The following is a 26745-nucleotide window of genomic DNA, read 5'->3' as shown; positions in this document are numbered from 1 at the left end:
TTTCATTTTTTAAAAAGTGCAAAGTTACCTGTAACATATAAAATGATATCAATTTTACTCCTAATATTGCTAAACAAGATCAATTTGCTCCCTAATAAAAAATTTGAAAGAAATGATTTGAAAATTATTCAACTGCTACATCGGATTTTCTAAGCAAATTTATCGATAAACGAAAACATTTCCTTACATTTTGACATATAGTTTGTAATTATTTAAATAACATAATAATTATTTCACACAATCTTTTTTGAGATTAACTAATATCTTACACAAGAAATATAAATATTTTAAATTTTTCAAAAAAAATAATATTTTAACAAATTATTTAAAATATTATTAACAGAATAAATATTTTACTTCTTACCAAAAAAAAAAATAAATATTTTACCTATAATTAGTGTTTGAAATTTCGATATGACTATTTAATAATAAGTCAAATAATAGTAACACGTAATAAATTAAAATCGACCTTATTTAAAAACGGATACAGATAAATTTACATTTCGTCAAAAATGATATCTGCAAATTTAAATCTTACCAAAATTAACCAAAATTAAATAATCATGTTTGTTTGTGAAAATACTTTAAATTTAATTGAATTTCGATGCAATTTCGTTTAAAGAAAACATTAGCCTTATAAAATATTTTATCTATAAGGTGTTTAAAATTCCGATAAAATTCTGAATAAAAAATTACCACTAACGCAGATGGATTAGCAACGATTATTTTCGCCATTGATTATTTGGTCGTTTGTTATCTTTGACAGAACCGTTATCTCGTGACACATGGCGACGTTTTGATGCACATACTTTACATGTAGCATGTCCTAATGGAGACTAATACATGACCTAGATTTTCTAAGTAATGTTACACTAAGTCACGTTAAGTTACATTATGCTTAGTTACATTACGTGAAGTTACATTACGTGACATTGAGTTACGTTACGTTATGTTAAGTTGCATTAAGTTACACTAAGTTACGTTACGTGAATTTACATTACATTACGTTACACTGTATTAATTAAGTTACATTACGCTACATTACATTATGTTACATTAAGTTACATTATATTATGTTACTTTACATTAAGTTATGTTAAGTTGCATTAAGTTACACTACGTTACGGATACGATAAATCTACATTTCGCAAAAATGATATATGCAATTAAATCTTATCCCATAAATTAATACCATATTTATTTATAAAAAGACTTTAAATTTAATTAAATTCGATGTAATTTCCCCCTAAAGAAAAAAATAGTCTTCTAAAATGAAATTATTTATAATATCAATAATAGAATAAATATTTTACATATAATTAGTATTTAATATTTTGATATAAACTATTTAATAATAAGTCAAATAATAGTAACACGAAATAAATTAAAATCGACCTTATTTAAAAACGGATACGGATAAATCTACATTTCGCAAAAATGATATCTGCATATTTAAATCTTATCCCAAAAATTAAATACCATATATATTCATGAAAAGACTTTAAATTTAATTGAATTTTGATGTAATTTTCCTTAAAAAAAATTTAGTCTTCTAAAATGAAATTATTTATAATATTAATAATAGAATAAATATTTTACATAAGTCAAATAATAGTAACACGAAACAAATTACAGTAAAATCTCTATAAATTAATAATATTGGGACTATTAAATTTTATTAATTTATATAGATATTAATTTATCGAATATAAAATTAGTGGTCCGACCTAAGTCGGCACCAGAAAAAATTATTATTTTAAAGATGTTATTAATTTATCGAGTATTAATTTATGAAGGTTTTATTGTAAAATCAATCTTATTTAAAAACAAATACAAATAAATCTACATTTTACAAAAGTGATATCCTCAAATTTAAATCTTATCCCAAAATTAACCAAAGTAAATATCATGATTATTTGTGAAAATACTTTAAATTTTTAATTGAATTTCTAAGTAATTTCCTTTAAAGAAAAAATAGTCTTCTAAAATGAAAAGGAAAGAAAAAGAGGGGGCAGTGATTATCTAGGGACGGTAGTATACTATTGAAAATGTTCCTTTATCATCACCACCCGTCTCCAATCAGAGCTAAGAAAAGATCGCGTGGCATATCAAATTTGACAAAAGGCATAAAAGCTACTCTTAGTAGACCCCACTTCCTTCGTATATATTACTACTTCCTTCCCCTCTTTCAAAGGACGCCATTGAAACAAACAAACAAACCAGAGGAAAATTTTACTGATTTCTCTCCCTTTTTCTCTCTGTGTGTGTTCTTCTGTTATGATTCTGTAGGATTCTCCTCTGTTCTCCGTCGTCGTGGTAGTCGTCTTCGCCGCCCTGTTCAACCATGTCTTCCAAGGGCGGTATCAGTCTCGAAGAGATTAAGAACGAGAACGTTGATCTGGTATTGTGTTTATCCTTCAATTCTCTTTATTTGCTTTTTGTGTTTGTGTGTGGTTTGATTTCAGTGTTTTAGTTCGGAAAATACAGCCGGAACTGGCTTTTTGGTTTCTGTTTATGCCGTGATTTTAGTTTTTCCTTTTAATTTCAGTGTTTTACCTAGATTCTGTTCGGAAAAAGCTGCAGTTAATGCATATTTGTAGATATACAGCGATAGGCGGCTTTTTAATTTCTGTTTTTCCTTTTCCTTTTGTGATTTTACTTTTTTTTTTCTTTTTCATATGTGCTCTGTTTGCTAGAGCTGTATGATAATATTGATGTGTAATGAATATTCTTCGTCACTAATATCGGAGATTTTCTCGTGCGGATTGCGTCTGTTTTTAATGAATTCTGCGTTGTCGAAACGCGAAGCCGTACAGAGTTTTTTTTTTTTTGCTTTTTGGAGAGGATTTTTCTTAAGTTTGATTCAGTTTTTCTAAATGATATTCTGAATTAATTTACATTTCTAGTTGTTTACGAATCTCATCATCGAGTTGAGTTGAGGCCGTGCATGTATATGATTTGGTTGAATTAATTGATGTGAACGGATATCGGCGGTGTAACTTTCGTGGCCGATAGTATATAAATGACTGACTATATGATTTATCATCGGCGAAAGACGTGATTCTGTTTTGGAAAAAGGAAAGACGTGATTCTGTTATTTCACGCTCCAAATCACAGGAAATCAGTGGAATTACAGCGCACGCATCTTCAAAGGAGAAGTTACGTAGCTGAATAGGAGAGTATTTGATTACGATCTACGCGAATCGTATTCATTATATACGCGGATCGTTTGCTTTCTCCTTCTTTTCTATTTTTTATTCCCACTCGCTTGTCAGGAGCGTGTGTTCCAAACATGTTTTTTTTTTTTATAATGTTACAGGAATATATGACTATTTGTTGCCATATTGATTCGCATATAATCTCTACTTTTCTTATTTGAGAATTTCAACATTTTGTTAAAAATCGTATCTGTGATAATCTCATGGCCATTTTAGTCGGTGTCGTTCTGAATACTACTCCGTATAAAGAATAAATGCTTTTTAATCAATGGCGCTTTTAGGAGGCTTTCGCGGACAAAATTTTAGAAGTCAAAGGTGATAATGGAAAATACTTGACTTTTTATGCTTGAGAAATTTCGGCTTTGACTATAGAATGTTTTGTTAATTGACTTAAAGACAGGCATATAGCATATAGCTCATACCAATGTAATAATTATTTTGCATTAAGATAAAAAAAAAAAAATTATTTTGCATTTTTGTTTCGACCTATGAAAATGAGGTACATCCGATCTCCGTCTATCAAGCAAATATTATTATTTTTTAAAAAAATTTACAAGCAAATTTTAGATTTTTGCTACACACATGGTAGTACTTATGTAGAAGTCGTTATTCGGCTACTGGTTTCTCTAAGATTACAGTTAGCTTTCAGGGACCCCAAACCTTTAAGTTGGAAACAGGTTTACTTACATGTTTTCTCATATGGTTTGTATATGCACTAAAATTGCTAGACTATCACTTGACTCCTATGTTCACGACTCACACTTGACTTCTATGTTCACGACAGTGAAACTGATATGTAAACGGACATTAGAAACATTATCTCTAAACCATGATTTTTATAAAATAGTCTTCCAATTAAAACAGACATGTACACACAAAAAAAAAAGGACATGGAAACGGAAATGAAAAGCTAAAATGCTACTAAAAAGAAGTGTTGGCGCAACATAGTCCCTGCTAATAATCTTCGATTAAACATCAGCATAGTTTTGATCTAATGTTGCTAGGAGATAGCTTGAGGACAGAGCAGTTAAGATATAATTGTAAATTCCTTTTTAGATTCTCTGGGTTCATTATAGTACTTAAAACAATCTCTTTTTGTTTACAGGAACGGGTTCCTATACAGGAGGTGTTTGAGCAGCTGAAATGTAGCCAGGAAGGTCTTTCTTCCGAGGAAGGAGCCCACAGGCTTCAGATGTTTGGACCAAATAAGCTAGAAGAGAAAAAGGTCAGTTAGTAAATCTTGCCCCTGGAGAAATGTCTAAAATACAACTTATTTACAGGCATTTTAGCTGTTCGATTTTATGGTTTTTTTTTTCATTTGTTAATTCTATGCTTTGCTAACAGGAGAGCAAGCTTCTCAAGTTCTTGGGTTTTATGTGGAACCCATTGTCATGGGTCATGGAAGCTGCAGCCATTATGGCCATAGCTTTGGCAAACGGTGATGGAAGACCTCCAGATTGGCAGGACTTCGTAGGGATTGTTGCCTTGCTGATTATTAACTCCACAATTAGTTTCATTGAAGAAAACAACGCGGGAAATGCTGCAGCAGCTCTCATGGCTGGTCTTGCTCCCAAGACCAAGGTATTGAAGGAAATATCAGGATTAGTAGTCCAATTTGTAGAAGCAGTCTTTATTTTCCCTTTTAATCCTTTTTCTGGTGGAAAATTTTGTAGGTTCTCAGAGATGGCAGATGGACTGAGCAGGAAGCTGCAATTTTGGTTCCTGGGGATATTATCAGCATTAAATTGGGAGACATAGTTCCTGCTGATGCCCGTCTTCTTGACGGTGATCCTCTTAAGATTGATCAATCTGCCCTTACTGGGGAGTCACTTCCAGTGACCAAGAACCCATCAGACGAAGTATTTTCTGGCTCAACATGTAAACAGGGTGAAATCGAAGCAGTAGTAATTGCTACTGGTGTCCATACCTTTTTTGGTAAAGCTGCCCATCTGGTCGACAGCACCAATCAAGTCGGTCATTTCCAGAAAGTTCTTACCGCCATTGGTAACTTCTGTATTTGCTCGATTGGTGTCGGAATAGGGGTTGAACTTATAGTTATGTATCCGATTCAGCATCGGAAGTACAGAGACGGAATTGACAATTTGTTGGTTCTTTTGATTGGAGGAATTCCAATTGCCATGCCAACTGTTTTGTCTGTCACCATGGCTATTGGTTCACACAGGCTTTCTCAGCAAGGTGCAATCACCAAGAGAATGACTGCCATTGAGGAAATGGCTGGGATGGATGTACTCTGCAGTGACAAGACTGGAACTCTGACTCTGAACAAGCTAACTGTGGACAGGAGCTTAATTGAAGTATTTGTGAAGGGTGTCGATAAAGAACATGTAATGCTTCTTGCAGCTAGAGCCTCAAGAACCGAAAATCAGGATGCTATTGATGCTGCAATAGTGGGAATGCTTGCAGACCCAAAAGAGGTATAAACTTATAATACCTTTCTCAACTATGTTTTCTTACTAGAGTATACCAGAGCATCAGTGTTATTGTTCATGATAATATTAAATAACTGGCAGGCAAGGGCTGGCATCAGAGAGGTTCATTTCCTCCCATTCAACCCTGTGGAAAAGAGGACTGCCCTGACCTACATTGATTCTGACGGAAATTGGCACCGAGCTAGCAAAGGTGCCCCTGAGCAGGTAAACATTTCTCTTCCTTGTTCTAGGCTTCTAGGATTTGAAAAGTAAACATTCAGGTTGTTATGCTTCCCGTTAATGTGTCTTTATTTGCCTTGATTCAGATATTAGCCCTGTGCAATAGCAAGGAAGATGTTAAGAGGAAGGTGCATTCTGTGATCGATAAATTTGCTGAACGTGGCCTCCGGTCCTTAGGTGTAGCAAGACAGGTGCCCAGTTTAATCCTTTTCTCTGCTTTCTGTTTCTAGTCTAATAAAAAGGCCTATTATCTTATTGTTTCCTTGATGACATGTGAGCAGGAAGTACCTGAGAAATCAAAGGATTCTGCAGGTGGCCCGTGGCAACTTGTTGGTTTGTTGCCTTTGTTTGATCCTCCTAGGCATGACAGTGCTGAAACCATCAGAAGAGCTCTCAACCTTGGCGTGAACGTTAAAATGATAACTGGTATACTAAAACTTCAATATTTTCTTCAAAAGAAAATAAGACAAGGTTCATTGTTTAGCCATAATAATATGATTTCCCTCAATATACAGGCGATCAACTTGCTATTGCCAAGGAAACCGGAAGGAGGCTTGGTATGGGAACAAATATGTATCCATCCTCTTCCTTACTTGGCCAAGACAAAGATGCCTCCATTGCTGCCCTCCCCGTTGACGAGTTGATCGAAAAGGCTGATGGATTTGCAGGAGTGTTTCCAGGTGATTTTTTCACTGGATTAATTTTGATTTACAATGTGAACCTCTTATCGATTTACTCTAGATCTATTTTTGTTTTGGCTTGTGCACTGGTCAATAATTTGCTGTCATAAACACAACAATAGTTCTCTAAATTGCGGGAATCGGAACAAAGCACATACTAAACGCCTCACTGGATGAAAATTGATTTTAATATTATAATGGATGTTTTCCTCTGTTCTGACATAGTATTTTATATATTTATATCTATTGCCAGAACACAAGTACGAAATTGTTAAGAAGCTGCAAGAAAAGAAGCACATCTGTGGAATGACAGGAGATGGTGTTAACGATGCACCTGCGCTGAAAAAAGCAGATATCGGAATTGCAGTGGCTGATGCTACTGATGCTGCCAGAGGTGCGTCTGACATTGTCCTTACTGAACCTGGACTTAGTGTCATCATCAGTGCAGTGCTTACCAGCAGAGCTATATTTCAAAGAATGAAGAACTACACAGTGAGTTTAATCCTTTAACGTCTTCTGTTGTCTCATTCAATAATTGGAAAATTTTAGGAAGCATCAAAACTGAGTCTATTATTATTTTCTCCACTCTGTGTTGCAGATATATGCTGTCTCGATTACAATCCGTATAGTGGTAAGTACCAAATACATATGAAGTTATCATTACCAATCTAAAGCTGTTTTAGTCGTCCATTTTGATGATGATGTTCTGTTTTCTTTTGATATGGCAGTTTGGTTTCATGTTTATCGCCTTGATATGGAAGTTTGACTTCTCTCCTTTCATGGTTCTTATTATTGCCATCCTGAATGACGGTAAGCACTCCAATAAACCTATTTTGGAAACTTGTCAGCTTGTTTTTCCGATTTATGTATTGCATCTCGCATAATATTAATCTATGTTAGCACAAAAACAGAAACGGACATTAGAATACCAAATTTGCGTGAAATGAGTTTCCGATTTTCATAAATTACAAAAATGTGACATGATGTGAAGTTCTAGTTTCCGAAACATTTTGACTAAAATGTTGGAAGCTCCTCAAAATCAAGCAGATATTAATAATATATGCTATGAATGATACCTCCAGGAACAATCATGACAATATCAAAGGACAGGGTGAAACCATCTCCAATGCCAGATAGCTGGAAACTCAAAGAAATTTTTAGCACTGGTGTTGTTCTTGGAGGATACATGGCACTAGCGACAGTAGTATTCTTCTGGGCTATGAAAGATACCGACTTTTTCTCAGTGAGAATTTTTTTTGATTATTGTAGTTTATAAACTTAAACCATTATGTTTACCTTGATATATCTTGAGATCTCATGCATTATTTTTTATTTTTTATCTTATGCAGGATAAGTTTGGTGTAAGATCACTCCGTAACAACAACAATGAAATGATGGCCGCTTTATACCTTCAAGTTAGTATTATCAGCCAGGCCCTTATTTTCGTTACAAGGTCTCGCAGCTGGTCATTTGTTGAACGTCCTGGGTTTCTTCTACTAAGTGCATTCCTTATCGCTCAGCTGGTAATCATTCTTCCCATTGCTATTATATAGTTTGTTCTGGATTTTTTCTCACTATTAAAATGGGACTACAAAATCTTAAGATTTTTATTTTTCTTAAATCCGTTCCGTTTGTACCTAAATCGAATTTGAACCAATTTAGTTTAGTTTGAAGCAAACCGAATCAAAATGTATTTTGTTTCAAAATTTCCTTTTATTCTGTTGGTATTTAGAATCGAACTGGTCCATGCTCACCCTATGTATGGCATTGAAAATACAGGTTGCAACACTGATAGCAGTTTATGCAAATTGGAATTTTGCTCGGATAGAGGGTTGTGGCTGGGGCTGGGCTGGTGTCATCTGGCTTTACAGTATTGTTACTTACGTGCCACTTGATATTCTCAAGTTTGGAATTCGCTACATTCTAAGCGGCAAGGCTTGGGATAACCTTTTGGAGAACAAGGTACTTTTTGCTTCTTTTTCTGAATCTTTGAATCTGATAAGATTTTTGTTTATATGCAAATGCAATGTGTTGACTTGCTTGCTTTTTTTCTTTTTTCTTTTTTAAATGAAAAACAGACTGCCTTTACCACCAAGAAAGACTATGGAAAAGAAGAGAGAGAAGCACAATGGGCCACAGCACAGAGAACTCTTCATGGCCTTCAACCAGCTGAGTCACACAACTTCTTTGGCGAAAAAACCAGTTACAGGGAGCTTTCAGAAATCGCAGAGCAAGCAAAGCGACGTGCTGAGGTTGCAAGGTGAGAAATCAATATATGCTTCTTAAAGATTCCTCATTTTTTATGACTCACCTATCGAGAATGATAGAAATTCTATAATGGTCCCGGTTCATAGGTGTCAAAGTATATTGGTAGGTCGTAAACGTTCATGTCTACTCAGTGTAATGACCTGTTAAGCATCACAACTCAAACATAACCCATTTATTAAATGGCCCAGGTCATAAATGTATAGTGTCTATTCACGGTAGAGACCTATTAAGCATCAATCCGAACATAACCCATTTAGTAAATGGTCAGTCCATATTTAGGTGTGTCAAAGTATATCGGCAGGTCATAAACTTATCATGTCTACTCAATGTAGTGACCTATTAAGCATCAATCCGAACATAACCCATTTAGTAAATGGTCAGTCCATATTTAGGTGTGTCAAAGTATATCGGCAGGTCATAAACTTATCATGTCTACTCAATGTAGTGACCTATTAAGCATCAATCCGAACATAACCCATTTAGTAAATGGTCAGTCCATATTTAGGGGTGTCAAAGTATATTGGCAGGTCAGAAACGTATCTTGTCTACTCACTGTAGTGACCTATTAAGCATCAATCCGAACATAAAATGTTTTAGTAAATGGATTGATATGACACGGCACTAAACCGATCCTATTGCAATACGTATAATGAGTTGACTCGCTACACGACTCATTTATTTTACAGATTAAATTAGACAGCATGCTTACGACCCACCCGGACCTAATTCTTTTAATTTTTGCAGGCTGAGAGAGCTAAACACCCTAAAGGGGCATGTAGAGTCAGTGGTGAAGCTGAAAGGATTAGACATTGACACAATTCAACAGCATTACACACTTTAAAACAGAGGAACACCCAAAAAGAAGAAGAAAAAGAGAAGAATTAATTAATTATATAATGACGAACATGAAGAAGAAGAAGACCTAATTGAAATTTTCAATAGATTAGAATGATCTTTACTCTTGCTGTAGTTTATGGGGTTTTTTTCTTTTTCTCTCTTCCAGCTGAGAGGAATGAATTGTGCTTAGTCCTTTGAGGTTTCGTTATTAGTACCTCACTTTCATTCTCAGTCTGTACAATTTTTCTATTTATGTTTTAACCTGCTATATGTGTGTCCTTCATTCTGCTTTTATTAGATATACAACTTAATCTTTTAGATTGAAACTTACTTTAGGCTCAAGATGGTCACTAAAGTTGGCATTCACGATCAATTTAGTCAAAATCAAACTTTAGGTATCAACCTAACCCTCAAGTTAATAAATCTGAATCAGTTTGTCAAAATTTGTGAATATAAGGACTCTGTTGATATCTAAACTTCAATTTCAACTAAATTGATTCAACCGATAGCTTTAAAATGAACTCTGGTATGAATGTGTTTCTCAACTTGCCATTATAAAGAAGTGATGAGTTTTGGCTTGCTCATGCTCGGTGCAATAAAAAATGAATGAGCTTGAGCTCGAACTCAAACTCAAACTTGATTTGAGCTCAACATCATGTCTGAAATCTGTTCATTAAGAAAATTATTTGAACTTGAGTTGTTGAGTTACTATTAGACTAATTTATGAATAGAGTTTCATTGTATTCAAGCTTGTCTCGATTATAAATTGAGTCGAATATGGTTGGGCTTTTTCAATAAAACGATGAAATACTCATGAACGGCTCAGCTCAGTTACATGTATATCACTTCATTAGAAAAATGATTGGTTATAAAGATTAAAGTTGCACAATTGTTATTTTTTTTAATTGTAAGATCCATTAGACTGGATAATAGTAGAATTTCTCGACTTGTACACTTTAAATAACTTTTCAAGCTAAGTATAGATTTAACCTTAACGTATAAAATGGTACAAATTTTAACCCTAACGTCTCTAAGCAAGATCAAATTTATCCTTGTGCTATCGAAAATTTGAAAAGATTGGTTTGACTGTTATTTAATTGTTACATCGGATTCCAAACAAGTTTATCGATAAATTGAAACAATTTCATACATATTTTGTTGGTTTTTTTGTAACTAGATTAATAAAATAGTAAATATTTTAGACAGTTTGACAACAAAAATTATGATTAACTTATGTAGCAAAATTAAATTTTACTATTTTAACAGAATTTTTATAATTTTGTTAGTAATACACTAAATATCTTAGATACAATAGATATTTGGAAGACTTGAAGTGACAGCTAAATACCAGTCAAACAAGTTTATTCTTATTCTCGACAACATAGGGCTAAAATTGATCTTGCTTGGAAACGTTTAGTTAAATTTGCATCATTTCATACGTTAAAGCTAAAATTGCACTTCTCTTAAAACGTTATAGTTAAATTTGGTCTCTATTCCAAGATTAATATTAATGTAAATAACCTTAATTGAGTCATACAAATATATATAAAAAAAAAATTTGTATAGAAAATTGATATTTAGGAGATACTTCTTACAAATAATCTTAATAATTTTTTGTGCTTCAAAAGTTTATATGTTGCTGTAACTGTATAGCATAGTTAACTTTTTGGGTACAGGTGTTGGAACATGAAAGTGTTCATGAAATTTATAAATTTGAATCTATGTACTTGTTTTTTTTATTAAATTTTTGTATTTAGTCATATGTTTATCAGAGGATAATGGATTTAGAGTCGGTTTGGTTTTCCTGTTTGCTGATAGGTAGTAGATGTTAATTGATTTTTCTGCTAGAAGTAGTTGTTTCAAAATTTTACCAAACATTTTTTATTTGTTGTTTAGACATGTCCACAGGCCCGGGTACCTTCCCGATTCGCCCAGGCCCGTGTCTCTTGGGCCGGACTTGGACAATGAAAATTAATCATAGGTTTAGCCCGCTAAATCCCGTCTATTTTTTGGGCAGATTTGGGATTGATAAAAATAGCACTGGCTGGTCCAGTCCGGCCCGGCCCGCCTATTAATATTAATTTATATCTTAAATATTTAATTTTAAGTATAATTTTTTTTTATAATTAAAAATTATGTATATATTTTTAGGTGGATTTATATGAATTGGGCTTGGGATTTGATTTTTAAGCCCGAGCCAAGTCCGTTCGAGCCCACCTAAATTAATAGTGGACTGGGCTGAACTTGGACTTGGACTGAACATTTTTATATAAAAGCTCAATAGGCCCGGCCCGAGTCCAGCCCGACTCATAGATAGGTCTACTGCTGTTTAGAATTAAAAGACAAAACAGTTCCGAAAATTGGAAAGAAACAGATACTTAATCTCCACGTACAAAATAGTGCAATTTTAAAACTAATGTTTATTATACGGTGTAATTTCAAATCTTAGTAACAAAAAATGACTTTTTTTTTTTTCCATTTATACTTTCATGTTCTAATCAGCCATAGATACTCAACATTCTGACTATTTAATAGGTTTAAAATTATACATCCTATCTTAATAAAGATAACTTATATTAAACACTTAAATTTTTTTTCTCTCTCCTGGTCGAGAGTCTCCTCCTTTTGAGAGGTATTCCATCGACGCCGCAACCTAAAACTTCACCGCCGCTGCAATTTCAACCCTCACCAGCAATATCCCTTGATTATCCTCGCCACTACCGCTATCCCTGAATCACCTATAAGTTTTTTCGACCATTTTTATCGCCCCTAGCCTAATCGCAATATCATGGAAGCTCAGCTCCAAAATCTAGCAATAGTGGATGACGGGTTCGAATTCTCGGATGCGACAGGGAATTCGGAACTGCCGGATTATAAGCTATGTATGGTAGGCTCCCTAGTCACAGACAAACTTCAATTTTCAGATCTTCAAACACAGGATGGCAAGCATCTGGAGACCAGGGAAGGGCTTGGCTATATCTGAACTTGGAGGTAAACTGATGTTATTCCGTTTTTTCCACACACATGATTTGAGATGGGTTGAGGATAACAGTCCGTGGACTTTTGATAACAATTTACTATTACTGCACACAATGAAGGAAGGGGAATTGCCCTCCGATGCCCCCATGACTCATGCTAAATTCTGGGTCCAAATATACGGACTTACACCAGGTCTTTTCACTGAAAGTGTTGCCCAAGCATTAGGCAATTTTATCGGAACGTTCGTTTCAATGGATCCGAAGATTACCTGGACTCATGCAAACAGCTACTTAAGAATACGGGTTTGTATTGACATCAGGAAACCCCTGCAGAAGGAAAAAAAAGGTTAGAAAGGTGGAAGGTGACTGGTTACTCTGTTCTTTCCGGTATGAAAAACTACCTACATTCTGCTTCATTTGCTGACTTATCGGGCATTTAGACAGACACTGTGATATCTTTTTTGAGAGCAAAGAGGAGGAGGTTGTTCGAAGTTGGGATGTCTCTCTTAGGGCTCCGACACGCAGACTGAACTTGTTGGGAGGTGAAAAATGGTTGAGAGAAGAGAATGACCCTGAGTTTTCCAGCAACACTACAACACAGAGCGAAAATAACAGTTTGACAAAGGAGACTCGAAAGGTGCTAGCGCCTAGACAGAACCTTCAACACCTGGCTCGCAATTTTGGTACTAGCATCTTCGAGACGGGGCAGTCAACAGGAGGGGCGAAGGAAAACTTACCACCTGAGCAGGGAATGGAGTTCACTGATGAGAGGAAGAGGAGACGTGGAGAAGGGAAAGCAGTTTCCCTCAAGATATCAAAAAAGGTAGTGCAGAATATGGAAGTTGATGCAATCTGCCTAGCAGGTGTGGAAACTGGAAAAGAGCCAACCATCTTGATTCCACAGAATGAGCCCCAACCCCAAAGAAAAACAGAAACAGCACCATGAAATAAGGTGGACCAATGGGTTCGCCCTCCGGCATGATCACTCTTAGCTGGAACTGTCAAGGCCTGGGCAATGCCAAGGCAGTTCCTATTCTGTGTGAGCTTGTCCGTGCTCACAGGCCCGATGTGGTTTTTCTTTTTGAGACTTTGGTTTGCAAGACGAGGATTGAGTTTATCCGTGGTAAATTGGGCTTTGCAGGTTGCCATGCGGTCGATTGTATTGGAAGAAGCGGAGGCTTGTGTGTTTTCTGGAGGAAAATGAATGATTGCTCACTTCTCTCTTTCTCAATTAATCATATAGACTTGGTTATTCACGACCCAGAAAAGGGGGATTGGAGACTTACGGGCTATTATGGGTGTCCGGAGAGAGCTAGACGAAAGGTTTCTTGGAATATTCTAAGGAATCTTACTGCCGCCTCTCCCCTCCCGTGGGCTATTATTGGCGACTTCAACGACTTGTTGAACCATGGGGATAAAAAAGGCCTTGTTGATCATCCGGAATGGTGCTACCGGGGCTTTCGCGAGACCCTTCAGTTTTGCGGTTTACAGGATCTTCCGTTAATGGGCTACCCGTACACATGGATTCGCCATAGAGGGAAACCGAATGAAGTTCAGGAGAGACTTGATAGATGTCTGGGGTCAGAAAGTTGGCAATTACTCTTCCCAAACAGTACATGTATGAATTCGATAGCTCCAACATCGGATCATTCCCCAATTTTTATGAGAACTGATATTCTGCCAACCCAAAGTGTTACACACAGGTTCAAATTCGAACAGAAATGGATCCGGGAGCCGGACCTTCGCGGAACAGTCATTGATGCCTGGAAAAACAGCAACAACGACAGTTTGGAGAGCAGAATAAGTCGATTAGCAGGGACTCTCGAGAGCTGGGGCAGACGTAAACATGTTGACATGGTTCAGAACATTGCAAGACTTCAATCTCGACTGGTGCAGCTAAGGCAAAGCTCACGGGAAGTGGATGCTATAGTTTACGAATCAGTCAGAATGGATCTTGTAAAACTCTTGTTGCAACAAGAGGACCATTGGCGTCAAAGATCGAAGCTTTTGTGGCTGCAGGATGGAGATGCAAACACCAAGCTCCACCACGCCTTTGCAAATGGGCGCAGGAAACAAAATAAGATCAGCCGCCTAAAAAATGAAGCAGGAGAAATGGTAACTGACACTGCGATCCTGGGTCAGATAGCACAACAGTATTTCACAGACATCTTTTCAGAAAGTAACAGTGAATGGGAAGCAGTAGTGGACAGAGTTAGTCAGCGGGTGTCATGTCAGGATAATGAAATGCTCTTGCAACCTTACACCAAAGCCGGATTTAAAGCTGCTCTTTTTGAAATGCATCCGGACAAGGCAGCAGGTCCAGATGGCTTCAACCCTGGATTTTATCAACACTTCTGGGATTTGCTGGGAGATGACATCTTTAGTGCTGGTACAGCCTGGATTGAACAAGGTAATTTCCCACTTGGTCTCAATAATACTATTATTACTTTGATTCCAAAATGTGAAAATCCTTCTGAGATGTCAGAACTGCTGAAACACCTTTCCATAAGATTTTGATTTGACAAAATCATCGATGATTAAGAGACAATTAAATTTAAGTGCTTTAATTTAATTGTACTAATCTGTTTGTTCAATGTTGAGTATAAATATAAATAAAGATAAATATAAAAAGTAAGACAGGACGAAGTCAGCATGAGATGAACAAAACAAGCTAAGTGGAATGAAGGTCAGCATAGAAGCCTAAAGTATCAAGCTGAGTGGAATCAAACTTAGCATTAAAAGACTAAGACATAAAAGCCCAACAAAGAGAAGCGAAATAAAGCTCAGCATAAGAAGCCGCAATAACAATTGTCTTACGAAGCTGAGCTGACTAAAAATATACTGAGCTTAGAAATTGCCGAAGACAATGACTTACGCAGTAGAAGCTGAGTGATTCCTCAAGATAGCATGAAAGAGTCGTTTTCTACAAGACAAAGATTGCCAACCCTCTGCACCAATAATTGAAACCTTGGAATTACACAAAAGACACATTCTGAGATGTATGGGTCAATGGATTATTGGTAAAAGACAACTGGCACAAAAAGACAAGTCTGACGCAAGAAGACAAGCCTGACGTCTGAAGGAAAACAGAGGACGGGAATGGCCGGAACAGTCTGAAGCTGACCAGAAGCTGTCCCCTAAAAGAGCCGTTTTGACATCAACGGCTAAATCATTTCAAAATGATCCAACACAGATTTTCCCCTATATAAGGACAATCAAACTCCTTGGATCATTGCCGATTGAAAAAAAGAAAAATACAAGAGAAAAAAAGATACAAAAGCACTTAGATATAAAAAGAGATCTTACACCCATCTTCCATTCTTTGTGTAAATGCTAGAGTGATTACTTGTAATCTTCTAAAGTGTTCTTTATTTGAAAAGGAACAAGTTTTTATCAACTGTAATATTGAGAGTGTATGCTGAGTACTTGGTGTTGAGTACTCAGTGGTAGAGAAATCTAGGTGCTGGGTTGTAGCACTTAGTAGGAGTTGAGTAGACAAATAGAGGAAGGTACTCTTGCATATTCAACTGCCTGTAATCGGTTTGTGCTCTACCGTTAAAGAGCTCAGTATTGGATTCAAAAAGCCCGGAGGACTCTGGGGACTGGACGTAGGTAGAGAGGCCGAACCAGGATAAGTGATACTGAGTAATCTCTAAACTTTCTCTCAAAATATATATATATATTGCATGTGTTGTTTGACATAATTACTCAGCACATAAATTGCCTAAGTTGACTCTGAGTAAACTAAGGTGCTGAGTTAGAAGTTGACTCCTTAAAGTATCAATTCTTAACTCATAAGTTTAACAGCCTTAGTCAACATCTGACTAAAGCTGTTTCGTACCAAGCTCGCCCAAGCTGACCAAAAGCTGAGTTGACCAACTCATCCAAAACTGATAAGTCAGCATAAATAACTAAAGAAAAAGTTATATTAGTTCCTAACCCCCCCTTGGAACTAATCACACGGGACCAACAAGTGGTATCAGAGCTTAAGCTCACTACTCAAAGATCTAACAATCTTGAGCTGATCCCGAAACATGGGTGAGAATAGCACTCGTTTCCTTCCATGAAACCAAACAACACAGATACTCCCTGAGGGATTATCAATCACTAGACCTCCTCTATTCTTTGGGTCTAATTATACATTCTGGAAGAATAGAATGAAGAATTTTATTCAAGCCACAAACATGAGTGCATGGCTTGCAATTGTTCAAGGTCCACATGTGCCATACAAAACTGTTAACAATGAGAAAGTTGTTAAGAGTGAAGCTGAGTGGACAGAGGATGATCTTAAAAAATTACAAAATAACGCTTCGGCTATAAATATGCTTCACTGTGCTTTAGATGCTACAGAATACAATAAGATTTCAGGTTGTGAGTCAGCACAGGAGATTTGGAAAAAGCTTGAAGTGACCTATGAAGGCACTAGTAAAGTTAAGGAGTCCAAGGTCAATCAGCATATGAGACTCTACGAGCTGTTCGAGATGAACGAGAATGAAGACATCTCTGAAATGAACTCAAGATTCACAAATATTATAAATGAGCTTAAAAGTCTTGGAAAGAACTTCACCGAAGAAGAACAAGTGAAGAAGATCTTAAGAAGTTTGCCTAAGAGTTGGCAAGCAAAGAAAACGGCTGTAGAAGAAGCTCAAGACTTGACTACCTACAAATATGATGAGCTGATCGGATCCTTGCTGACCCATGAGATCTCTATGAAAAACTTTGAAGCTAAAGAAAAGTCAGAAGATAAGAAACAGAAATCACTAGTGATGAAAGCTGACTCCACAGAAGCTGAGTCAACTGATGATGAGGAAATGACTATGTTTACTAGAAAGATGAAGAAGCTGTTCAGAAGAAATGACAGAAACAGCAAACGGCCATACAAGAGAGGTGATAGGTACAAAGCTGAGTCTAGTGAAAAATATAAGAAGGACAGCTCCAAGTCCGTCACATGTTTTGAGTGCCACCAGACTGGTCACATCAAGTCAAGCTGCCCAAACCTAAAAAGAGATAAGAAGGGAAACAAGAAGGCAATGGTAGCAACATAGAGTGACAGTGACGAGTCAACATCATCCGAAGCTGATGCAAATGAAATGGCAAACATATGCTTCATGGCCGATGATGCTGATCACTCTCAATCTGAGCAAGCTGACCTCTCTGATGAAACTGACCAGGAGGAACACAACAATGAGGTAACATCCCTACTTTTGCTTAGAAACGAAATTGTAAATGCCTTGAGTGATTTATATACACTAACTAAAAAGTGTAATAAGAAAATCAAATCACTCAGCAAGCGGTGTGATGAGATTGAAGAGGTCAAGCTGAGTGACCTCAGATATCTCCTCCAGGACAATGCAGATTTACATAGCAACATTCAAATAATGCATAAGTTTGTCACGGAGGTTCAATCTGAGTCAAAGAAACTTAGAAAGGACGTTACAACCCTACAGAGTCAAGTAAAAGGCTCAAATAAACATAAATCCCATGCTGAGTACTCAAGTACCAGTCAGCATAAACAGTTCACCCAGTGTGACTGTTGCGGGAAAAGGGGACACACAAAAGATGTGTGTTGGTTCAACAAGCGGATTGTCCAATGTGACTTCTGCGGAAGAAAAGGACATACCACTAAGGTATGTTGGCATGCTCAACATAACAATACTGACCACACTCAGCATCACCCTCAAAGGGTAGTTTATTGTGACTTCTATGGTAAAAATGGCCACACTATAAAAGTATGTCGTCACAAACTAAAATATGATTTTGCACCTGTTTACACTAACAAGAAAGGACCCAAAAAGAATTGGGTACCTAAAGATGAATAGTTTAAAATGCAGGTTAGCTTGACATGCGTAGAGAAGTCAAAACTTTGGTACATAGACAGCGCATGCTCAAGGCACATGACAGGTGATGAAACACAGTTCATCACATTAGAGCTTAAACGAGGTGGAAGTGTAAGCTTTGGAGACAATAAGAAGGGTAAGATAGTCGGCTCAGGTACTATCGGTAGTAACCCAACTATTGAGTCAGTCTCCCTAGTTAAAGGTCTCAAATACAATCTGCTAAGTGTAGCTCAGCTTTGCAAGAGTGGCAAAAAGGTTGTATTTGATGATACTAAGTGTCAAATACTCGAGGGGAACACAAATGAATTGATTTTAACCGCCCCTCGTGTAGATAATGTATACATGCTAAATTTAGAAAAATAGTTTTCTAAAAACATATGCTTAGTGTCTAAAGAGGATAACTCCTGGCTATGGCATAGAAGACTTGGGCATGTCAGCATGGACCTTCTCGCCAAATTAGCTAGAAAGCAATTAGTTGAGGGATTACCCAAATTAAAATTTGAAAAAGATCAACTGTGTAAAGCTTGTCAGCAAGGCAAACAAACTAAAAAGTCATTTCATAGTAAGAATATTGTCTCAACCAAGAGACCATTGGAATTACTACACTTGGATCTTTTCGGACCTATCCAACCACTCAGCTTGGGAGGTAAGAAATTTTCCTTAGTCATTGTAGACGATTTCTCTCGGTACACTTGGATCATCTTGCTGAGTAGCAAGGATGAAACATTTGAGATGTTCACCGCATTGATTAAATGGCTTGAAATTGACAAAGACCTAAAAGTAGCTCATATTAGAAGTGACAATGGTGGAGAATTCAAAAACCAACAGTTTGATGAATTCTATGAAGCCAGTGGTATTGACCACAATTTCTCAGCTCCTAGAACACCTCAACAAAATGGGGTCGTTGAGAGGAAGAATATAACTATTGTCGAAATTGCTAGAACCATGCTGAGTGAAAATAGGCTTCCAAAGTACTTCTGGGGTGAAGCTGTTCACACAGCATGTTACATACTGAATAGGGCTCTAGTTAGACTTATACTTAAGAAAACCCCATATGAACTTTGGAAAGGACGAAAGCCCAACATTGGCTACTTTCGCGCATTTGGATGTAAATGCTTTATACTCAATACAAAAGATAACCTTGCTAAATTTGATGCTAAAGCTGATGAAGCGATCTTTTTAGGGTACTCAACAAACAGTAAATCATATATAGTATATAATAAAAGAACTCAGGTTGTAGAAGAGTCTGTAAATGTTGAGTTCGATGAAACTGACCCTACAGGAAAGTCAGCTCAGCTCGAAGAAGATGAACCAAGCCCAGCTTCCGCTGACCAACCAGGAGCCTCTGTGTCATGTATACAAGGGCTGACCAAAGGTAAGCAAGAAACTGAAATATCATTTGCTGACCAATCTACTTCTATAGAGATTGTAGAAACACCTCTTCCAAACGACACAACATTGCCCAAGGAAATAAAGATTCCAAGAGGACACTCAGAAAAGTCAATTCTTGATGCTGCTGATAACAAACTAATGACAAGAGATCAGCTTAGGAAGTTCCTCAACAACGTTGCTTTTGTGTCAATACATGAACCAAAGAACTTTGCCGATGCTGAGCACGATGAATACTGGATAAATGCCATGCAAGAAGAACTTGACCAATTCACCAGAAATGAGGTATGGGATTTAGTACCTAGGCCTAGAAATCAAAAGCCCATAGGAACTAAGTGGGTCTTTAGAAACAAACTAGATGAGCATGAAAATGTAATAAGAAACAAAGCTCGACTTGTAGCCCAAGGCTATAGTCAGCAAGAGGGTATTGACTATAGGGAAACATTTGCACCTGTTGCTAGGTTAGAAGCAATACGTATATTGTGTGCTTATGCCAGTTTCATGAACTTTAAGTTATACCAAATGGATGTTAAAAGTGCATTTCTTAATGGTTTCATAAACGAAGAGGTATATGTTAATCAACCTCCTGGGTTTGAAGATCCAAAATTTCCAAACCACGTTTATAAACTCAAAAAGGCCCTATACGGCCTAAAACAAGCTCCAAGAGCTTGGTATGAGAGGTTGACCAACTTCCTGCTAACCAGGAACTATGTCAGGGGAAAAGCTGACACAACCTTGTTCATTAATGGGGGAACTCAACTTCTTCCTTGGACTCCAAATCAAGCAAGGTAAGAATGGCATCTTCATAAGTCAGTCCAAGTACACCAAAGAAATGTTAAAGAAATTCGATATGATGGACTGCAAACCCATATCAACCCATATGAGTACTGATACTGTCCTATGCAAAGATGAGAAAAGTAAGTCAATAGACACTAAACTCTATCGAGGTATGATAGGTTCGTTACTTTATCTCACAGCTAGTAGACCTGATATACAGTACTCAGTATGTTATTGTGCGAGATATCAAGCTGACCCCAGAGAATCTCATCTAACGGCTGTAAAAAGAATTTTTAGATATTTGCAGAGCTCAATTGATGCATGTCTATGGTATCCAACTTCAAATGACTTCACACTCATTGGATATACTGATGGTGACTATGGACGAGATAAGCTAGAACGTAAGAGCACTTCGGGAGGATGTCATTTCCTTGGAAGCTGTCTAGTATCTTGGTTCAGCAAGAAGCAATCATCTGTAGCCTTGTCTACAACTGAAGCTGAGTACGTGGCTGCTGGAAGCTGTGTTGCTCAAGTTCTATGGATAAAGCAACAACTTGAGGATTATGGAGTGAAGACTGAAACAATAGAGATCAAATGTGACAACAAGAGTGCCATTGATCTGTCCAAAAATCTAATCCAACATAGCAGGATGAAGCATGTCAGCATAAGGCATCATTTCATCAGAGATCACGTACTAAAAGATGAGATCAAGCTGACCTATGTGCCAACAGATGAACAGCTTGCAGATATCTTCACCAAGCCATTGGCTCGTGAACAATTCAACATACTAAGGGAAGCTATCGGTATGTCTAATCCCCTTCAATAATTCTATGTGAAAAATTGAATGTTGTGAAATTGCCATGCTGAGTAAATTCAAAAATTAGTAACTTCTACTTACTAAGCCTGAAACTTAGAAAATCACTCTATACTGAGCAAATATACATGTTGAGTGATCATCCTGAGTAGGTAAATATGCTGAGTAATAACCTTGTACTGAGTAGATATACAAACTGTGTTATTATCTTATGCTGAGTTACTAAGAAATAAAAATTGATCTAAGTAAAATTAGGCAGTCAATATCGCAAATGCTTCAAATTCTAGCAAAACTGAGTTAAAACCCACTTGCACCATTAAATGCTAACACGTGTAATAAATAGCTCCTAGGATAACTCAAGCATTAATGGGAAAACCCATGCGCCGAATGTGTCATAAATGACAGAATCTCTGTCGATTGAACGTCCCTAGGTGAAACGGCTAGTTCAACGAATAGGATCAATGTCAATCTCTTTAAATAGTGGAAGATTTCCCAGTTAATCCTCTTTATGCTTGAATCTTTTGGCATTCGAACCCATCTCTCTCTAAAAATCAAAATTCCTCAAAATCTCTGAGAAAGAAAATGTCGAACTCTCAAAATGTCTCCGGTGGTGATTCCGGCAAACATCACACCGATGAAAATCCCAAATCCCCTGTTCTTAACAAAAACCCTCAAGCTGACCCAGCAAGCTCCTCGAAACAACAACAACCCAAGGCTGGAATCATGGTAAAGGTTCACAAGAAAGTCAACAATCTCGAAGTCCTAAAATGCCGGTGGTTTTCTCCCAGCTTCATCACCGCCGAGAAACCATTCTGTGAGTGGATCGAGAAGAACGGTTGGGCAGGACTTTTCTCTCTCCCCGGAACTACCTATCCTCGCCTGGTTCGGGAATTTTACTCCAGTCTGTTTGTGGATAAAGACGATGCAGACTACATGGTAACCCATGTCAAGGGCCACAAGATAACAATCACACCATCCTACTTGGCAACCTTGCTAAATCTACCAGAAGAAGGGAATGATTTTAGAACAACAAAGGAAAAGCTTGATCATGTCAAGGGATTTTGCAAACCCAAAAACCACAAAGGAGAGATACCCAGTACCTGTATGGGACAAAACCAGAAGATGGCACACTACATACTGAGCAACTTCATCTTCCCTAAACTCAACTCAGCCTCGTCTGCCTCCAACTTCGAGAAGTGCTTTATATGGCACATGCTGACCTACAGCCCACTCAATATGGCCGTGTTTCTGGTTGGTGCACTTCAACGTGGAGGTAAGAAACTTAGATTAGGTTCTCTAATCACCAAAATCCTTGAAGATCATAAAATAGAGACAATCACTGAGACTAAGAGTTTGGGAACCGAAATAACCGCGGCTCTGCTGTTTGGGTTTTTATTCAACCAACCTTTAAAGGGAGTTGAAGATGCTGAGGAAGATGAGGAAGAAAACGATGCTGAACAAGGAGTCGAAACTGTTCAAGAAGTAGAAGCTGTGCAAGAAGCAAGTGATGCTGAGCCAGAAGTTGAACCTAAGAAAGGGAAGGAAATTCCTGCTGAGTCACCAAAGGCAAAGAAGAAGAGGAAAGCACATGAAACATGCACAAAGGACATCTTTGCCATCCCAAAGAAGAAGCGGGCCATGGCTAAGAGCAAAAACATTGATGCTGACCAACCTCAGGTTACACCTAGGTCAGCAGAGAAAAGAAAAGGGCAAACTGTGCCCAAAGAAGAAAGTGAAGAAACCCCAGAACAACCTCTGAAGAAGAAGGGTCGAAATTTTGGCTTGAACATTGTGGAAGCTGACCCCATTGATTGGGGTGTGACGCCAAAATCACACTACTCTCAAAGTCTTGGAATTGACCTAGAGAAAACTCCAGTTGAGCAAACAGAAGAAGAGGAAGAACAGCAACAGGATGCCAATCAGCCTGATGTTGAGGAAGAAGTTCATACTGAGTCAGATAATGTTGAGCAACATCAAGCAAAAGATGCTGAACAAGAAGGAGATGATCAGCAAGAGGATAGGCTCACACAACATGAAAGTCCAGATGACATTCAAGCTGACCTGTCTCCTCCCAAAGCTAAGTCATTCAAAAGGCTCAAGAAGAAGGCCTTCAAGGGACCAGTTATTGATCTACTCATAGATTCTCCGCCTCTGGACCCAATCACCGATATGTCTGATATTCGGTTTGAATACTTCTCCCACACCATTGAGTCTCCTCCTAAAGAACCGGCCAACAATCAAGCCTCTGTTACTCTTATTGAGGAACAAGCCAAGACTCCAGAGGATCCAAAATCTGCCGAGCAAGAACTCGAAGTCACAGCTACATAAAAAGGAGACCAAACCATAAATCCACCTGCTCAAAACTCAGCTCCTAGTACTGAATTACCTCAAGGAACAACTGTTGATCACTCAACTCAAGCTGATAAGCATCCAACTCCACCACCATCCAACTCAACTTCCATACCTGCATCTGAGACAAATCCAACTGGTCAATTTGCCTATCTTAGTGCAATTCAATCTAGCCGTCGCATCGAAGAAACTGCTCAATCCCTTCTCCAGGAGTTCAACACTTCTGATGCTGCTGGGTCTGCTCATCCTGAGTCATCCAACATCTCATCCATCGCTCAACTTCTTAATGAAATCAAGGGGCTCAAGGACCTTATAAGTGTTATGACATCAGTTCAAACACAGTAACCCAAGCAAGACCAAATTGCGAAGCTGACCGAGCTACTACTTCTCATGGTCAATCATATGGATTCACTTGAAGGAAAAATCAACACTCTCTCTGTGGTAAATCCAGGATATGTCACTTCAGCTGAGTTAGCCCAACACTTTGCTAAGCTGACTGCAGAGCTGACCCATCTACGGTCTACGAGAAATCCTGAATCTGCCACATCTACTGAGTTACAAGAATGCTTTGCCAAGCTGACTGCTGATCTTACTTGTACACGTGAGTTAGTTTCTTCTTCTTCTCAGTGTACAATTGACCAACTGAGTGAAGCGGTAAGTCTACTTAACTTCAACAAAGCACGGATGGATGTTGACCCCATCACTAATGAAACCCTTCTGAGCTTCTCACAAACCATACTTCGCTCAATACGCTACACCAATGCTCAACGGCAATTCTACGACTCAGCTCTGCTCAAGATGTACCATCAATCCTTTGCTCAGCTCACTGCGTCCATCTCTTGGATCAGCAAATCTCATGAATGTATCATCAGCATGCTGAGCAGCTCCTTACGGGTCCCTCGAACTGTTCAAGATGACTGTGTTCCAGTTATTGATGGCTTAAGTGAGAGTACAATAAGGTTGAAGCGTTATTCAAACGCTTTGTCTGGCGCTGCTAGAAATGATACGTTCATTCCTCCTCCCTCCGATGATGGCAAAACGGGGAAGAAAAGCCAAGATGGAACTCAACATGTCAGTGGTGCATCAGGAAGTAAAGACAAAGGAAAAAGCAAGTATGTTGAAGCCAGTCTGAAAAAGAAGAAGTAGTCTAAGTTTAAAATTTGTGCTTAGTCTAGTTTAAGATTTGTGCTTAAATGTTTGTGTCTCATATCAAGTACATTTATGGTAAATTTATGGCAAGCATCACTTTATCCAACCTGTCTTAAATACCATGCTTAGTAGATATACTGATCTGTCCAAATTGAACAAACAAATCATAATGAAACATACTCAGTATACATCTTCACACATAAGTAAACTGAAGTAATAAAATGTTTCTAAAAATGATCATTTCTGAAAAACTGACCTAGTAGGTCTAGGATTGAACCTAGTCAGTACAAGCATCTTTTCTTGGAAAATTTAGAGTTAAGTTAATAGATGCAACCCTTACGGGGGAGCAATTTCAGAAATATGAAAAATAAATCAATCATGGGGAATTTCAAAACTGAGTTCCATAATCATGTATTTTGCCAACATCAAAATGGGGGAGTTTGTTGAAACACCTTTCCACAAGATTTTGATTTGACAAAATCATCCATGATTAAGAGACAATTAAATTTAAGTGCTTTAATTTAATTGTACTAATCCGTTTGTTCAATGTTGAGTATAAATATAAATAAAGATAAATATAAAAAGTAAGACAGGACGAAGTCAGCATGAGATGAACAAAACAAGCTAAGTGGAATGAAGGTCAGCATAGAAGCCTAAAGTATCAAGCTGAGTGGAATCAAACTTAGCATCAAAAGACTAAGACATAAAAGCCCAACAAAGAGAAGTGAAATAAAGCTCAGCATAAGAAACCGCAATAACAATTGTCTTACGAAGCTGAGCTGACTAAAAATATACTGAGCTTAGAAATTGCCGAAGACAATGACTTACGCAGTAGAAGCTGAGTGATTCCTCAAGATAGCATGAAAGAGTCGTTTGCTACAAGACAAAGATTGCCAACCCTCTGCACCAATAATTGAAACCTTGGAATTACACAAAAGACACATTCCGAGATGTATGGGTCAATGGATTATTGGTAAAAGACAACTGGAACAAAAAGACAAGTCTGACGCAAGAAGACAAGCCTGACGTCTGAAGGAAAACAGAGGACGAGAATGGCCGGAACAGTCTGAAGCTGACCAGAAGCTGTCCCCTAAAAGAGCCGTTTTGACATCAACGGCTAAATCATTTCAAAATGATCCAACACAGATTTTCCCCTATATAAGGACAATCAAACTCCTTGGATCATTGCCGATTGAAAAAAAAAGAAAAATACAAGAGAAAAAAGATACAAAAGCACTTAGATACAAAAAGAGATCTTACACCCATCTTCCATTCTTTGTGTAAATGCTAGAGTGATTACTTGTAATCTTCTAAAGTGTTCTTTATTTGAAAAGGAACAAGTTTTTATCAACTGTAATATTGAGAGTGTATGCTGAGTACTTGGTGTTGAGTACTCAGTGGTAGAGAAATCTAGGTGCTGGGTTGTAGCACTTAGTAGGAGTTGAGTAGACGAATAGAGGAAGGTACTCTTGCATATTCAACTGCCTGTAATCGGTTTGTGCTCTACCGTTAAAGAGCTCAGTATTGGATTCAAAAAGCCCGGAGGACTCTGGGGACTGGACGTAGGCAGAGAGGCCGAACTAGGATAAGTGATACTGAGTAATCTCTAAACTTTCTCTCAAAATATATATATATTGCATGTGTTGTTTGACATAATTACTCAGCACATAAATTGCCTAAGTTGACTCTGAGTAAACTAAGGTGCTGAGTTAGAAGTTGACTCCTTAAAGTATCAATTCTTAACTCACAAGTTTAACAGCCTTAGTCAACATCTGACTAA

At 37.5% G+C, this 26745-nt stretch overlaps 1 protein-coding gene across 1 annotated transcript; it reads left to right on the top strand.

Moving 5' to 3' along the window:
* The first annotated feature begins 2191 nt into the window (after nt 1-2191).
* On the top strand, nt 2192-9940 carry LOC136202320 (plasma membrane ATPase 4-like). The gene is made up of 16 exons (XM_065992864.1): nt 2192-2401; nt 4324-4443; nt 4563-4799; nt 4892-5653; nt 5750-5872; nt 5974-6078; nt 6169-6313; nt 6403-6567; nt 6821-7059; nt 7166-7198; nt 7296-7377; nt 7650-7810; nt 7917-8090; nt 8347-8529; nt 8646-8827; nt 9580-9940. The coding sequence occupies exons 1-16, from the start codon at nt 2345-2347 to the stop codon at nt 9674-9676; spliced, it is 2865 nt and encodes a 954-aa protein (XP_065848936.1). The 5' UTR covers nt 2192-2344; the 3' UTR covers nt 9677-9940.
* The last annotated feature ends 16805 nt before the right edge of the window (nt 9941-26745 follow it).

This window comes from Euphorbia lathyris, chromosome 8 (assembly GCF_963576675.1).
Source record: "Euphorbia lathyris chromosome 8, ddEupLath1.1, whole genome shotgun sequence".
NCBI classification, from domain to species: domain Eukaryota; kingdom Viridiplantae; phylum Streptophyta; class Magnoliopsida; order Malpighiales; family Euphorbiaceae; genus Euphorbia; species Euphorbia lathyris.
Note: the sequence above shows the minus strand (reverse complement) of the source record. Positions and strands in the feature narration are given on the sequence as shown.